This window comes from Anneissia japonica, unplaced genomic scaffold (genome assembly GCF_011630105.1).
Source record: "Anneissia japonica isolate Jap-2015-1 unplaced genomic scaffold, ASM1163010v1 scaffold1509_len713820_cov188, whole genome shotgun sequence".
Lineage (NCBI taxonomy): Eukaryota > Metazoa > Echinodermata > Crinoidea > Comatulida > Comatulidae > Anneissia > Anneissia japonica.
Window position 1 is genome coordinate 527,789 of NW_022737632.1, and position 17,273 is coordinate 545,061.

General features: G+C 34.6%; 2 protein-coding genes across 2 annotated transcripts in view; one reads left to right on the forward strand and one right to left on the reverse strand.

Annotated features, from left to right (window-relative positions):
* Nucleotides 1–5,494: 5,494 nt before the first annotated feature.
* Nucleotides 5,495–16,515, reverse strand: LOC117117390 (G patch domain-containing protein 1-like). The gene is made up of 16 exons (XM_033261668.1): nt 16,307–16,515; nt 15,633–15,764; nt 15,226–15,311; nt 14,572–14,732; nt 14,027–14,115; nt 13,563–13,715; nt 13,252–13,325; nt 12,691–12,838; nt 11,423–11,776; nt 10,942–11,117; nt 9,574–9,701; nt 8,947–9,071; nt 8,447–8,559; nt 7,851–8,025; nt 6,893–7,323; nt 5,495–6,529 (listed from the first exon to the last, which is right to left on the reverse strand). The coding sequence occupies exons 1-16, from the start codon at nt 16,374–16,376 to the stop codon at nt 6,422–6,424; spliced, it is 2,523 nt and encodes an 840-aa protein (XP_033117559.1). The 5' UTR covers nt 16,377–16,515; the 3' UTR covers nt 5,495–6,421.
* A 70-nt stretch (nt 16,516–16,585) lies between these two features.
* The window catches only part of LOC117117411 (maestro heat-like repeat-containing protein family member 1), a 32,086-nt gene continuing 31,398 nt past the window's right edge, over nt 16,586–17,273 (forward strand). Inside the window, exon 1 of the mRNA XM_033261725.1 lies at nt 16,586–16,795. Within this exon, the coding sequence (XP_033117616.1) occupies nt 16,738–16,795 (58 nt within the window). The 5' untranslated portion in view covers nt 16,586–16,737. The remainder of the gene's footprint in view (nt 16,796–17,273) is intronic.

The window sequence follows — 17,273 nt, forward strand, 5'->3', positions numbered from 1 at the left end:
TTCAGTAGCCTACATTCCGAAATCAACTGGGATAATTGTGACTACTCCATTGGCACACGTGGCAAAGACAAGCCAAACCAGTCACTCCTTGCAAAAGTTGATTTTAGTTATTAGTTAAAGGTTAAAAAGTAAAATGAGAGCAATAAAATGGTAAAAGAATCATTTAAATCCGATATTTTGTTATGAAGTTACAGGAGTCTAAACATACATCTGTTTAAAGAACAATGAAATTAGCCTCTAAAGTTTACGATTTCTGGAATTTTTCAGGCAGAAACCATCACCAAATCATTATAAATTGTTGTTTTAAATTGAAAATGGGGAAAATAACAACATAGCATGATGTATAGATATATAACGGTTAGTTTAGTGTAATAAAATAGATTTTAAAAATGTTGACATTCCAGCATGTTTTGGTCATTATCTCTGAAACATGATTTTACGGTTTGTCTTGTCTTTGCCAAATATGAGATAGGGTGGTGTTGTTGTGGTGGGGAAGGGGAGTCACTCTGTGTGCTCTCATAGAGATCTAAAGGTCTCTGGTTGAAGTCAGCAACTGCTCTTCTTGTGTATTCAACTGGGACAAAAATACAAGTTAATATATAGCACAGTGTTTCAGAAGAAACATTTGAGGTGTTAATCAATATTTGCATGAAGACTCATTGGCATGTTAAGGCAAGACTTTTGTTATAGCTTGCTTTGCAAACTTATAGTTTTTAAAGATCGTCAGAGGAGGGTAGAAAGAAAATAAAAATAAAATTGTGGTTGCTTATTTAGCAAATGGTTTCTGACAAAAACATCCAGACGGAGGAGAAAATGAAAATAAAATTTCTAAAAAATTTTGTGGTGGCAGGTGTGCTATTGGCCAAAATTGCCAGATTTTTATTTGAATTCATCGTTATCGGCAGGCAGCGGGTTCGCTAAAGAAGGTATTAAAAAAAAGTCTTGTCTACATAGTTCTGTTCAGGCAGCATAGAGAAGAGCAGGGAATTTTCCTGAGGGTCATTAGGCCGACCAGCCCTCCTTAAACTAACGCTACGTTATCTCACTATATTAATTGGATTAACACATTATCAATTATGGGTAAACGGATTAGTTGCCTTTTTTATGAGGTTTTAAATATTCTTCACCGCCGAAAGTGCGGTATTCTAACGTTAGTTTAAGGAGGGCTGGTCAGTCTAATATATATAGGCCATTACCACCTAGTACGTAGTAATATACTGCACTAGTTTAGTGGTTGTTTTTTGTCCTCCATACTCTGATTAAGATGTCCTTAAACAACAATTAGAAAATTACGTTTAGGTAAAGACCTTACATCTAATAGAAAATATTGTAAACATAATTGAAATGGAATGGTTGATTATTTTTTATTCACTATGTCTACTTTAATTTTGTTATTTAATCACACCAGCCTTGAATATGCTTATGTAATCAGTATAGAGGGCAGTATTCTATTACTAACATGGTATTGAGTTTCCTTCTAAATGTCCCCAAAATGATAGTGATTAAGAATTTTATATATGTGATTAACCTGGCTGATAATATATATGTATGGTATTAATACAATAATTCTCATTATTAGAAATAATTCTAATGTTTTATTCATTTATCTGATATCCGAAAGAAATGAAAAGCAACAAATACAAAACAAAAGAGATAAAAGTTATGGTATCTGGGATAACCCTCTAAGTTCTAACAAAGGATTTATTTCCCAAGGAGGCCTAAAGACTCAAAAACAGATGACACCATAAAACCTGTATTGCTCTAGTTACTTGTTCATAAACATTGTGCATTTAAATACTTTTTATATCATTTTTTAAGTGTATATTTCATCTTTTTCATGTAAATTGTATTTTTAATGCCAAACAAATCAATCAATAAATCATGTCAAACTTGGACACACTAAAGTGATTCTGATGCCTGTGAAAATACACGACAACAATTGAGAAACTAAGTAGTCTATAACCCAGAATCAACGTAGCAGAACAAGAATAGACAACAGCAAAGTTCAATTAAATGACATATTTCAGCAGTTAAAAAACTACGCTCAGTGTTCTCCTGAATCCGTTTTAGCCGTAAATTTTACCGGTACAAATAACCGGCCAACCAGTGGAAATTTTGTGTTTGTAAAATTAAAAAAAAACACCACTGAAGACCCAGGTAGTGTAGACTGGCCTTCTTTCAATAAAAATCACTCCTGCCTGGGCTTTGACTACATGCAATGTGTTTTTTGTTTTTTTTTCAAGTCATTAAACCCCACTCAAACCTCACACAGTGCACATAGCTGCATTTTTATGGACAAATTTACCAGTAAAAATGTTTCAATTGAAAGAACATTGATGCTATAATATGTTATGCAACTAATAGCATGTAATTAATGAAGGAAGCTGCTCTAGGTCCAGGCTCCCAAATTTCAGGGCATCACAAGGAGGGACAAGATTCTATTTTTCCCTGTTTATTTTCTTATGTATATATTTAATAACAAATGTTGGCTACGGCACCTGGAACCTAGAAAAAAAGTTCCCTCACATTTATACTGTATCCAGTATAAATTAGAAACTATCCTATTTATGGATAATTGTCCAGGTTAAAAAACCAGAGGATCTACAAATTAGTCTTAAATAAAACAAAAAGACAGTAACTCCGAAAAGAGACAGGCATTTTGAGATTCAACGTTTCAATCTATTTGATCATTTTCAAGAATACTATTCTTGAAAATGATCAAATAGGTCAAAACGTTGAATCTCAAAATGTCTCTTTGGAGTCTTTTTGTTTTATTGTCCAAGTATTACCTCATTTTTGATGTCATATTAGTTGTTTTACTGGTACTGTGTGGGATTCCATTTCATGAATTGTTGTTCTAGACTGATCTGGTTGATGGATGGTTTTTTTATTCGATATTTGTTTACTTTTCTTCTGCATTTTCTCTGTATTTTTTATGTTCTCCTTCTTGGAGGTGTTTTTTGAATAAATTGAATTACACAAAAGGATGCAATAATCTAGCAAATTTCTCTGGCTATTAGATTCAAGCACTTATTAAAAATGTGCATCCTTCCCCACTCTCTTGAAAAAAATTATTTGAGTTGTGCTGAAATTATCTGCGCATACTAATGCAATGTTCTACCAGGTATCTAATTATCTCCTGGTAGAGTGAAGCCTAAGGACAAAAACAAGTGGCCACAATCAGACTCTTATTGTCAACCTTTCATAATAACAAAGGCCTTCTGATGCTTCACTTTTCATGGTGCCTGGTCAGGTAAATAGAAATTATCAGAAAAATACAGAATCATTTTTACCCTTTGTTGCACTAGACTGTATTCAAAAGTAGAATACAAATGTGGTTAGTGAAACAGTGGCAGTGTGGTTTAGTGAAGCAGTAGCACTGGGAGCTACCTTCTTACAATTCACACATTCTATTTTCAATACCTTTGTTAGCCTTTGTTTTGCGATTGGGTCATGGTGATGTCATGTACCACACCCGGCTAATCCTTCCATTATCATTTACAGAATACAATTGCTGAATGTGGTAGCTGAATGTTACTGGCACTAAACACACTTAATTAACTATGCCTAGCTGTAACAATTACTCCCTGTTCAATCTCCTATACTACCAGCCTAAATTCAATATTAATAATTGGAAAAAAGTTTTTAAAAAATTGTACAGTCTTTATATATTAACTGAAGACGGTAATTATTAGTTTGTGTTTGTATTGTGTCCTGTGGACATACGGGAAGAAGTTCTCACTTTTCAACAGGCTATATAAGTTCCACCGACTAAGGTCACCAAATGAGAATGTCTACGAAATACCTGCCACAACTGCCATAATCACCAACTTAAATAGCGCCAAGAGGAAACAACAAATTTGAATTGAACTGACGATTAAGCAAATTGAAAATAATTGCAAATTGGATTAATAATAACAATATAATATTAATAATAAGTAAGATTTGTATAGCGCTCATATCCATTTTAAAGAAATGCTCATGTCTCTTGAGAAAATAAACGGTGGAAAAAGAAGAATTCAGAAATTAAGTCAGTAAATATCCTACAAAACTATAACTGCAGAACCTCACAATAGCAAGGAACAATGGAACAAATTTTTAGACGGTGCAGAAGCACAGCCTACCAAGTGAACATGAATGAGATCCATGAATTTTATCTCATCTCTTCAGTGTCTTCCACCCCTTAATTGGGAACATGCTTTATAAATCCCTATATTACAGTAGTATTAGTAATATTATCATTGCAGAATTGATCTAAGGAATTTGTATTACAAGAAAAACCTATAAAAAATTCCATGATTACTATTCAAGTAGTTACTTCAATAATAAAGGTAGAGGTAGAAGAATAACCCATAACTTGCGTCATTGTGCATCAGTGCAGTACCATGTTATTTAATCTTTCAAGTACAGTACTATTCAATTCATTGCGGACAATGCATGAACTAACAAGTTTGTGCTGAACAATCATTTAATCCGAGGCGCTATTGTAAATGCATTAAGGACATCTTGCAATTGAATACGATCAAAGAGCTGTAAACATTCCAAGTCCTGTGGAATGCTATTGCTATTGCCATCAATAGACCACCTCACATACATTTTATCCACAATTTACAAATTTGTCATTTCAATAATATTACATCGTGTAAAGGGTACATTAGTTTCTGATGTTGTTAATTACATAACAAAACATCGCTCTCACATCCCCCTGTCCTCCAGGACCTCCACTGGCTTCCCATTAATTTGAGCATTAAGTTCAAACCTTGCTACTTACTTTCAAAGCAACCTATTAATCAGCTTACCCACTTATATTCCTGGACGCACCCCAAGATCATCTGATAATTTTTTGCTCTTTGTTCCCCGCACATCCTTAAAAACTAATGGCCACATATCTTTTTTTTTTGCCGCACCTACAATTTGGAATTCACTCCCTGCACACAATAAAAACTGTTCTTCTGTTGCTTCATTAAAAAAATTACTCAAAACTCACCATTTCCATCACTAACGTGCACAGCGCCTTTGATAATGCACATCGGTCGTTTAATTGACACTTCATAAATTATAATAATTATAATTATTATTATTATTAATTTGTGGTGATTTTCTTTGATTAAATTAATTTTTGATGTTAAAAGTACTGTAAAAAAGTATCATATTTGGATGTTGATCCAATAGGGTTGTACTGTACTATATTATATCACACTAGATTGAAAAGAGAATTTGTGTTGAGTAATGCTATTTAAAGCCGGGCCCCTTACTGTGCCTGATGGTCGTCAAGCAGGCGTGATTCTATGAAGAACGCAACGTCACGGTGTACGTAATGGATCGTTTTTAATGACGATTGGTTTAGACTGCCACTGAAAACCTATCGCTCACAGGGAACAAAAAGTTGGATTTGTCGTATAAGCGTCGTTCAACACAAAGAGTGGCCAGTTTAGTTGCAAGAAATACAACAAATGAAAAATTTAACAAAAGGAATGATATAAGACATGCTGTATAGAAGGCACTAATACCTTTTTATTTAAAATCAAAACAACCAGTAAAACAATGAGATATAATCTTTGAGGTGAAAATGAATAAAAGAAAAAAACCATGAGAATTTTGTTTATTGCATCCTAAGATATGAAACGATTTATAAGGTTATTATGGTTATAACAAGCAAGGGGATACTGAACATTTTTGTGGAAAAGTGGTTGAGTGAAAATACATTTAGTTAGTAAAATAGAAACAATAGTTATAATTACAATTAAAAAAAAAAAATTGCCATTTTATGAAGACTAGCTAGCAATTTAAAAAAAAAATGTGGTCAAAAGCTATTTGAAACTAATTTATTACATAGTTTTAATAATATTAATTGCTTTGTCAAAATTATAAGAATTAAAAAAAATAAAAATTATAGCCTCAGTGGCCTAATTTGTTAAGGTAGACTGCCTATCAGAAAACCAGAGTTTGAGTTCCAATTGGGTGACTTTTTTTCACTCTTACATACTTCCTTTTCTTTTATATATCTTCATATAAAAATTATACTATACATTTTTATATTACTGTATAAATATAGACAATATTAGTAAATGCAATATGCAGTGAACACAATCAAACACTCATCTCTTAATAATTGTGATTGATAACAAATGTTTTTGACAAATGTTTTTGTTTGAAGAGGGATGCAGAGGACCGAGGATACTGAAATAGAACTTATTGGGGGACCAGCCTTCCAGCAGAATACTATTGGTTGATTGGACAAATGTTTTACAGTTTATGACCATGCAAGTATAAAACATAGATTACAACAGTGGGATAACCAGGGGGTAACCCGTTGCACCTGCTCAAGCTTAAAAAAAATCTTACTACAGTAAATCCGCACCTGTGGTTTTAAACCCCTCCTTTTTGAGGTCCTGCATCTGCCCCCAACCAGTCTGTGTTATCAATTATCTGAGCTGTAGCTGTCTGTACTGGTTTCACGTTCTGAATCTGACCGACGCCTTTTACGTGCATCATGTTTGTACTTGCTGGAGTGTTTAGACTTCTTGGACTGAAGAGAAATAAATGTAATATTGTTTATTGTTAATATTAAAATTGTTCAAAATTAATCTTGTCATCTCATGGTCATTATAATCTTCATACCATCCTTATCATCATCATTATAATCATATCAAAGTTATCATCCTATCAACACCATCACAATCATTATCATCATCTTATGATTTCTTTGTCAAAAGACAAAGAAATATTATATTATATTATGATATTATATCATTTTCCATCAACCTATTAGTTTTGGTAATCCTCCCTGAAATGTTAACTTTTCTTTCATTTCTATCAAACAAATTGATGATATAGATTAACAAATGTCATATTATCTCCTGTACATTTACAGAAGAATTTAATAAATTACCTTCTTTTCTTTCTTGTGTTTTCCTCTATGCTTTTTTTTCTTTCGATGTTTATGTTTTTGTTTTTTCTCCAAATGTTCATGGCTTGAGTGCCTCTTTGACGTTTCCTCTGATGATTTCTCCTTCCTATAGTTTTTATCTTTGTTTCTCTTACTATACCTTTCATCTTTACTTACATATAAATGTTTATGTTTGTGAGGGTCCACTATATCTTTGGTTGGGTTTAAAGAAGAACTAAAACTTGGATTGTTCTCATTTGACGGCGGTGGTAGTGGTGGTCCGTATACATCTTCATTTACAGTTTTCTTCACAAGTTCAGGTGCCTCACTATGTTCTTTCATACTTAATGAGGATTGTGGGATTGTTAAATGCTCATCACCAGCTGCAGCTGGGAATATTTCATTAATTTCTTCACTGCCTTTCTTTACTTGATCTAACATTAAAAGATATATGTAGCAACATTGAGATTATTGTACTGAACACTTTTAAACTGTTATTATATTGAATTTTGACACATTTGAATGTAGATGAGTCCAAATTGTAACTTACTCTCTAAAAGAGTTTAAACAAAAAAAATTAAAGAATGCCTAGAGGGAACTTTACTAAATTTTCACTATTTTAAGACCAATATTTACTCAGTTTAAGAGTGAGTTTTCACTCAAAAAAGAGTGAAATAGGAGTGATCATTATAGGCACTCTTTTTGAGTGAAATTCACTCTTTTAAATTAACATAGTATGAATGCAAAATATGTGTGATGACATTTTTGATTATACACAATACCAACACTTAGCTTTTTCTGATCCGGACTTTTTTGTTTATATGAAATGTATTAGTTTTATGTAAGTTATTTAATTATGTCATTTAGTTTTTAAATAAACATTTATGATTATGATTGTGCTATAGGTGAAGAGGGTTATATGATGCATAGTTGTTCAAAAGAAATCATCAAGCATTATAACCTTGGGTGCCTTCTTTTTCTTCCTTTTTGTTTGTTTCATTTTCATCTCTGTCCTCCATCTGCTCATCTTCATCTTCTGATGACTCTTCACTATCTTCTGAAGACTCATCTTGGAAGATAGCTTTGAATAAATCCATAGGAGGGCGCTTTTCCTCCACTGGCTCTTCATCTTCTGGCTGTCAACAAAGAAGATTGATGACGTTTAAAACTATGTGCAACCATACAACATTAAGAGACTATGTTATATGGTGAAAACTCATAATAGAATCAACTCTATTAATTGACCATGTCCCTTTCAGGACCACCATTTTCTTGACCCAGCAGAGATTGTCCTTTCTTTTACCACAGCACTGTCTTCTCCCACAAGGGTGGTCCCGAAATAGAGTTTCCACTACCTTAAAATTCTACCCACAATCCTGGATAGATGATAATATAGTGCCTTGTAGAGCAAATGGTCACAGTGGAAATCAAACCCTGACCTTAAGGCTGGGACATCAAAATGGACCTACTGCGCACCTTCTACAATCTACATTATATGATTCTTAACCAAAAAATCGTTCAGTTCTTATCCTAGTAATTAATTTACTAAATCTTTACCTTTGACTCTTGTACTTCTGTAACTGTTGCCTTCTGTACAGGTGTAAAGTTTGAAAATATACCACCAGACTTGAAAATTGGAAGAGTTTTTCTTTCAGGTGTAGTCTGTGGCTCTGTGATATAGAATCATAGACACAGAGTAAGTTATAGATGGTGGTCCAAGACTTTGTGGGAAATAAGAGGGCTCTAGACTGATGACAACATCAGCAGCAACAACAATGATATACAACCTTGCTAGGGTACACTATTAATATATCTTAGAATCCAAAGTGAAGTTCGTGAGCAATACAGTTAGTATTGAATAAAAACACAAATCCTGTTACAAAAAAAAAATCTAATTTTCTTGTATGACTAAATTTATTTAGCCAAATTAACAAAAAAACCCCAAAAAAAACTACCTGCACAAAAATCTGTACTATTAGTTACTATGAAGAAGGCTTACTAGCTACAAAACTAACCCCACCCCTAAAAATTCCTGTACCCCACCCATAATTGCATACCTGGAGATGGTTGCTTTGGCTGATGTTTCTCTGATATATGACTTTCTTCATGGCTTGGAACAGACATAAAGTTATAAAGAGATATCTTGTCTTTCTTTACAGTTGGTAAACCAACTATTGAAGATCTACAAATAAAAAAAATACCATATAAGAACTTTTATTCCCAAATCTTAATCTGGACTTGCAATTGTGAGGTCTGAAGTTCGAAACTGACAATGGTCACACCGCTTGTGTTCTTGGAAAAGACACATACCAATGTTTGCCTCTCCTTGCCCAAGAGAATAATGCCTTACTAGGACTAGATATATTTCCCAGGAAGTGGAGGAGGTTGCATATTGTGTTTGATTAATTCTGTATCCAATGACTAAAAAAAAAAAACATCTTGAGCAGTTTTTTCTCAAATTAATATGGTAAATTGAAAGATACTACAGATTACATATTTCAATAGGAGATTATTGTTCATAAATAGAATTGTTTAATTTAGCTTAAAAAAACCCCTCTTTTCCATTACCAAAAAAATTTGTGGAGAAATACTGGTGGCATGCAATAGCCGGTATCTTTCCTTATCCCAATTTCCTTGATCTTGATCCTAAGTATTACTACTAAAAAATACCAAAAGACGTTTACCCCGGATAGGGATCTGGAATATTAAACCGTTTACATAGTAAACGATCGGGGTGCCATTCAAATGTATCCCTTGTTAAACGTCCAAACATTTTCATTTCAGCCGCCTTTGCATGGTGACCCTTTTCACTCTGAAAAAGACAAACAAAACTCAATGTTTACTTTTGAGAAAGCTTCCTCCCTATCAGATTTTGTTTACATGGAAATTACAAATCAGTCACATGAATGGGTCTATTGTGCATTAGGGGAACACTCACTATGTCAATATATTAGGATCTTTCTTTTTGAACTGTTCTGAAATTCTTTTGTGTCTCTTATGAGTTTTCCTCCTCCACATTTGTTTTTTTTTTTATCCCAATATTATCACATAAAATCACATATAAGTTATGTTTACTATTTCTTTTGATGTTCTTTTTGGAACTGTATTTTGATTTTAGTGAAAGTAGGCCTATCTTTTGTAAACGTTGCTTTGTAAACATGTATTTCCAAATATTTTAGTATAATACATTTTTATATTACGTAATTTTATTGTTGTATTGCACATTTCATTTCTGCTGTATCTAAGTGAATATAATAATACATTTGTGTGTATTTGAATTACATACTTTGTACATGCAAGCAAACTCATTACCTATTAATTGAAAATCATTAAAAATATTTATCTTATTTTTGTGGTAAAACGTCTGAAAATTATTGAAAAATTAACAGCTGTTGTCTTATTGGATATTTGTAACTTATATAATAATCCTTTAAAAAGCGCAGTGGGTCTTTCCGTGGTGTCAATCAAACTTAACAACTGACCAATCACAAGGCCAAGAATATGCTCGAATCCTACAAATACATGCGTTGTCCCACAAACGCACACGTATATGTACACTTTAATACGATAATGTTTTGTGGAACCTTAGCAACAATATCCAAGGGGCGCGGCTTAGCGGAGAGGTCCATTAAGCTTTGTCCACACTATCAAGATGATGATGTCATAACATACCCATATATGGACAAACCACAGGTATTTAGTGTGGACAGAACTTAAGAAGAAAAAATGTAGGCTCATTTAATATGTAATCATATGAGAGTCGAATGGCCGAGCGGTTAAGGCAGGGGCGCCGCAAACCTAGCCACAGCCATAATATTGGCGCTGGTTCGTTTGAACGGCATGTACACCTATGGTTCTGGTGGTGAAACAAGTTTTCTCAAATAAGGACTATAAACCATAGGTCCCGAGTACACATTTGGATAATATGTACTTTAAAGAACCCAGTACAACTTTTGAGAGGAGTAGGGGCTACCCTGGTGTACTGGGCCATACAGCCCATGTTACCATGTGGTTATTGACCATTAAATGCACATTGATATAACTGTCCCTACCTCTTGGTCGACTGGTACATCATCCTTGCTGTCGTCATCAGTATATTTAGCTGGGGTGAACCTTGAAGCCATTGTACTTGATAGTGGTCTGTAGAGGATGGATGCTCGAGTGAATTCATCATGCTCTCTTCTTCGTTCCCATTCAGTAATGGTATCTGCCTCCCCTGTTGAAAGACCTGGGCAGGAAGAAAGAGACACATCTCTAGTCACATTGTAATACTTAATATACAGAATGACATGGTAAAATAACCAAAAAATTCAAAAGAAATTTTAATATCCTTATAAGCAATAAGTCCTGATTGGATGTCTGGTGATAAAAAAAAAAAAATGGATGCCCTCATCCTTAAATAAAAAAAAACCCTGGTGAAGTAATATGCATTTATTTGTATTTGAACTTATTACATTTTTAAGTAATCTACTTCATTAATTTTATGAAAAAAAAAATGGAAATTTTGTAACAGCTGGAATGTTGCCAACTTACTATCACCACCCTTTCCTTTGCTAGCCAAGAACTTCTCATATCGTTGTTGCTTGGCAGGGTCTTTGGCGAATGGTTTAAAACCAAAGGTTGAACTACCGGCGCTTGCTATTGACACCGATGGGCTTTCTGTGTTAACAGGTTGTGGTGGTTTTGCAAACCTGGACTCCATCTTGGCTCTTTGAGCACTGACTAAACTAGCCACTACTGCTGCTATATCGACCGGCTTATTATCAGCTGATGTAGGTTTCAGTAGTTCAGATGGATCAGAAGTTTGTTTTGATGCTTGAGATGGGTGAACAGCTGGTTTTGTTGAGTTAACAGCTGGCTTCTTGTCTACAGGTTGAACCTCTGGAGCTAATAATCAGAAAAATTTATAAATTATATATTGTTGTTATTTAGTTTCACATTACATCAAATTAAGAAATACCAGAATAATCCATAAAGTCTCAGGCCTTAATTCCAATAGGGTCCCCATGTATTTAAATAGATTTATAAATAGAAATATAGAAATAGATAGAAGCAATATTTACTATATTATATTATTTTAGTCGGTGAAGTGTTTTATTTAGCTGTGAGAGCAGCTTAGCGCAGATGTCTAATCTGGTTTTAGCCACTGTGTGTGCGCTGAACCGTTGAGATCTCTAGGTCCCCGGTTTAATTCCCATCGCTGCCTCTCCTTGTGTTTCAGCTTGAGGGCTGAAATACAATTTACAATAGCGCTTACCATCTTTCGGATGAGAAATTTAAGCCGTTGGTCCCGTGTGCATTTATGGCCCATTTGCATGTTAAATAATGCAGCACACTCTTCGGAAAAGAGTAGGGAATTGTCTCCTGGTGTACTGTCCCATCACCATCAGAAGGGCCCAACTGGAAATAAGTCTTCTTCTAGACTTTCGTGGGCTATCCTTGGTGTTTAAATCCAATCCAACATGAGGAGCTCTAGGAGTACCCTGCTGATCGATTAATTAATAGACCTTTTTTGTATGGGCGGCCGTTAGGGCCACTAGAATCACTTGGCTGATTGATTAATAGATCTTTTTGTAGGGGCGGCCCTTTGGGCCAATATACTCTACTGATTATATTATACCGCCCTCATCAGAGCTTTTAAGATCAAGAGAACCTGTTTTATACATTCTTGAATGGAAGAAAGCAGTGCATTCGCCACAGGACACACACAAATGACCAGCATCTAGATCGAACCCTAGCTTTTTCAAATGGAAGCCTGGAACCTTACCAATGCACCATATGTTTTTACGTGATAAAATTACCTGGTAACTGTTCTTCACCGAGCAGAGCTCCCCTCTGTATTGCACCCATTGTGAATAACTTGCTTTTAAACTTCGGCCCAGCTGGCTGGACATCCTTCATCTTGTGATATGGTTTGTAGTCCCGTGGTACATCAGGAGGCGGGTAAACCTTAAAAAAATATTTTTATTTATTAATATGATTGATAGTGTGGCTTGCCAATATATTGGTATGATAATACCATATCTCACCCATATATGAGTGGATGCCATTTCTCACACATATATGGGCAAAATTTTATATCTCACCCATATATGGGTAGATCACCTATATTTGTCACAGAAAAGTTGATAGTGTCAACAGAGTTTTAGACCAGTCAACACAGAGCTGCCAAATAAATAACAATGTGAACACAAGACTAACTACATGAATAGTGCATTATGTAACTATTTATATAATTTCATGACAAATACAACGTTCTACCACAATACAACTAACTTATATGGAACATTAATTTAATAGATATATTTCCTTATAAGAAACATTAATGTATAAGAAAAATTACCATATTTAAAGAACATTACCTTATTAGGTGGTCTTGGATTTTCTGATAATGTGAAACCCTTTAATATTTTTGACACATAACTTGCATTAAAAACTGAAAGAAATCCATAAATTTAAATTACACTTTTATGTAAAGCATTTCTTAAATGTTATGTCTTCATAAATACTATACAACCATAAGTGTTTGGTCAATAATCAGGAAAATAAAGAGAAGTGCATGCCTTGGCATTATAGTAAGACCAATGTACAAAATTAAATATAAATCAACATTAAATAATTAAGAAAATTAAAAATGATTTTGGCAAATGTAAGCTATTTAAAGCATCCTTACATTTCGTTTTTGAATTTGATGTTTTGCTCCCCACTGATGATGAAATTTCGTCGCCAATGAACTGATCATAATTGGACATGTGATCCACAGTATAAATATCATCATCCTGATCCTCAAATGCACCCACTCCAAATGCCTGCAGAAATATGCATATAAACACATGTGTTTTGAAAACAAAAAAGGTTAAAGGTTAAATTCATAAGTCTTATTTATATATTGACAAAAAGTCATTATATTTAAGTTTATTAAAAATATTACACTCAATTCTTATATTTCACAATTACTTATTCCCTGCATGGCTTACTAATAAAAATAGCATTAAAAATATCAATATATAGTATTACTAAACTAGATATATATAATACATAAAGCAGATAATTTTAAAAAAAAAACATAAACAAAAGATAACTAAAAATCATTGATACTAAGAATAATATCACCCATATATATACAGACACACTTACTCGCACCCTGCTTTTTTTTCTGCCTAGGTCCAATTCCCTGACCATGTCGCCATCCCATCTTTCTCAGTAGCTGGATACCAACAGACTCTCTGTGTAAAGAATCAAATACAAGTTTAATGCAAAGTTGTTTTTTGGGTTTTTTTGTTTTTTTTAAGATACTCATCAGATGGAATAAAAATAACCCACAGAGGCCTGGAGTGGCAATATCTTACATCAGACAACAACTTTAGACTAATTCGTAGGGCATCTGGCAAGAAATAAGGATAAATTCACTAACATTTTTTTTAATTTGTAAAGAAAAAAGCTAAAAAAAACTTTTTTTAAAGTTTTTTTTTTTTCTGCCCCATTTTTTACAGTGAGTTAGGGGAGGGTGGAGGAGGGCAAACAACAATATTTTTTCGGCCTTATTTTTGGTCAGACAACCCTGTCGTGACACCTGACAACGGGGAGTCCAAGCCTGTCTGATGGGGGGGGGGGGGAAAAAGCCCTCCAACTTGCGCATGGGACCAATGGTATCCAAAATATAGTGCCCTATTGTTTACTACCTGTTAGGTTGTATGAGATCCTGAAGAGGTGCTTGTCCTGGAATGACTCCTCCGTCTACATCACGCCATCCTCTCTTCTTTTTTACTTCAGATTCAGTTAGCTGCTCATATGTATCTGTTGTCGTAATCTTCCTCGGGGCAATTCCGAATTCCCCAAAATCCTGGGTAACAACAAACACATAATTCATTTCAATGATTTTTGTTTGTAATTAAATACAGAAAAAAATAGTGCCAGCCAAGGCAAAAAAAAAAAATACTACAACAGTACCATTAAACAGTAGAATTAGAAACTGGAAGTGTATGGGGGAGAGGGTATGGGTGCATCAGTGCTACTTGTTAAAATTAGGTGAAATGAGGTGTTTTTAGCTACTTCAGTCCAATTTCAGCAAGGTTTAAGAGTGGAGCACATGGGATACAAACTTCTCTGGTATTTGAAAGAAGAACCACTGCCAACAACATAATAATTCCTCTGCTAAAATAAAAAATATTTAGAATACATCCACAGAGTTATTGGAATGTACTGACATTAGCGTAGGATGCGAGGGGGAAAGGATGAATGTATTATGTGCTCATTTAAAAAATCTTCCCAGATCAAAACAAATTGATTTAGCAGTAAGATGGAATCAACCTGAATGTTAAGAATGGTATCCTTACATCCTCATCCATGAAGTCTTCAGGTCGTTGTTGCGTCTTGCCAGTTTTCTGTGAACGTGATGACACAAAAGTTGATGGAGCCCATCCTACAAAAGGAAACATTTCGCATTAATGGTACAAATGTGTTTTATATAAATTAGGCTTAAAATAACTTATTTAATATTCAAATTAATGTACTTTAAAAACTTGCAAAAATGCTTCAGGACCTTTTACTTCTTAATTTGATTGTGGTTATGATACTTAAAATTAGATTTCATACTTGAATATTTTGAATATTTTCCGAAGTTTTATTTGGTTTTATTTTGTCCTGATAGTTACAGGCATGCATTGTTGTTAAGGCACTGATTAACTTGGGAAATACAGTACTCCGACTCAGTCTATGTGTTAAACACTTGATGGGATGCTACCTTTTTCTGACCCGACAGTATTGTAGTACCCTGCTGAAAATCCACCGCTGAATGCTCCATGGAAGCGCTGCCGGCCTTGCTTGTCAGTTACTACCTGATCTTCAACCAATGTAGGTTTTTTTCTCGGAGCATCTAAAAATATGAATACAAAAATTACAAAAAGAGAAAAGTAGTAGTATAAAGTAGTATAATCTTATATACATAATTTTCATTTTATATGTATATTGTTGTAGTACTACATAGTAGAATAGCAATGTAGTAATAAGAGGCCTCTTGGGTTGTGTGGACTATAAGAAATAATAATACTTGACTACCTATTAGTCTGAGCACGAACTGGTTTCACAATATTTGGGAAACATCCACTTTTGTAATATTTATTCAAAAACTATAATTTAAACTCTAGGGTACTTACTACTACTACTACTAGCTTTAGAGTAGTACTAGTGGCACACCTGACTGACAACTGATTGAACTAGGCATGTATGCACTCTAACCTACTAAACATAAACCAGTTATAAGCTAGGGACCAATTGTCCAGACCAACCGCTTGCTCACGTGAAGAGGATTGAATGTCTTCCCTTTCTTTGTGTTTAGGTAGGCCTAGCTAGAGACGACTGGCCTGGAGATCGATCATAGAGGCCAGCTAACGTTCACTATTTTGTTTTCAGTCATACCTTTATCTAATATTTCAACAGGAGTTCCATAAGTAACGAATGTCTCTTCCTCATCAGAATCGCTCGCCATTATTACAGCTAGGCCTAGGCCCCTACGCTACTTTTCACTTTTTATCAGCAGTACACCACGATGGTGGTGAGCATCCAGGCCAGCATCAAGGCGCTAGCTCTCGTGCGTGCGCGCTCGAAGAATTTTCAGTTTGTCGCCCCCTCGCTGTCAGTAAATTATATAGTAGTGCATGCTGCGCTCGAGTAGTATCCGCTCGAGTTGACATCCGCTCGTATCTACCTGTCACCTGATAAAAACTCACTGCTCGATGGTGGTAACTCCCACTCTATTGTTTTTTTCATTGCATCGTAAAAGAAAAATTTTCAGTCTAGGCCTAGTTGCTGTCACAACTGTAAAGTGAAACTGGTAGTTCACTAAAGCCATGATCATGCCTGGAGGAGATTCTTTATCTGTGCACGGTACTGGCGGTGCAATTGACGGTAAGCCTTGTCAAGGCCTAGCCAAGCTAAGGCCTATCTAGCTATACGTGCGCGACAGAGAAAGCCACCTGCCTACTTGTTGAAGATCAACTAGCCTTGCACTTCCAGTGGTGTGATGGGGGCTGGCCTCTTCTGGGTAGGCTTGCAGCAGAGCTACTAGGCTAGACCTAGTGCAATATCCGGTTAACAGACTTACCGGTCTTCCTTTCCATAGAAAGGCCTACTCATAATCTCGTGATATAAGAGGTTTATTATGCTGCAGTTCATGTTAAGAAATTATAAAGATACATATAAATTATAAATATTTATATTAAAAAATAATATTGATTTGGTGGTCTTGCCTTTTTATTTACTAACAGCACCACCACCAAGCCAACATAATATCTTGCCAATTTTATGATGGACCACCATAGATGTAAATAGTTTAGAGAAATTGTTTACAAGGAGGTGTACTTTAATTTTACATTAAAAAAGTAAA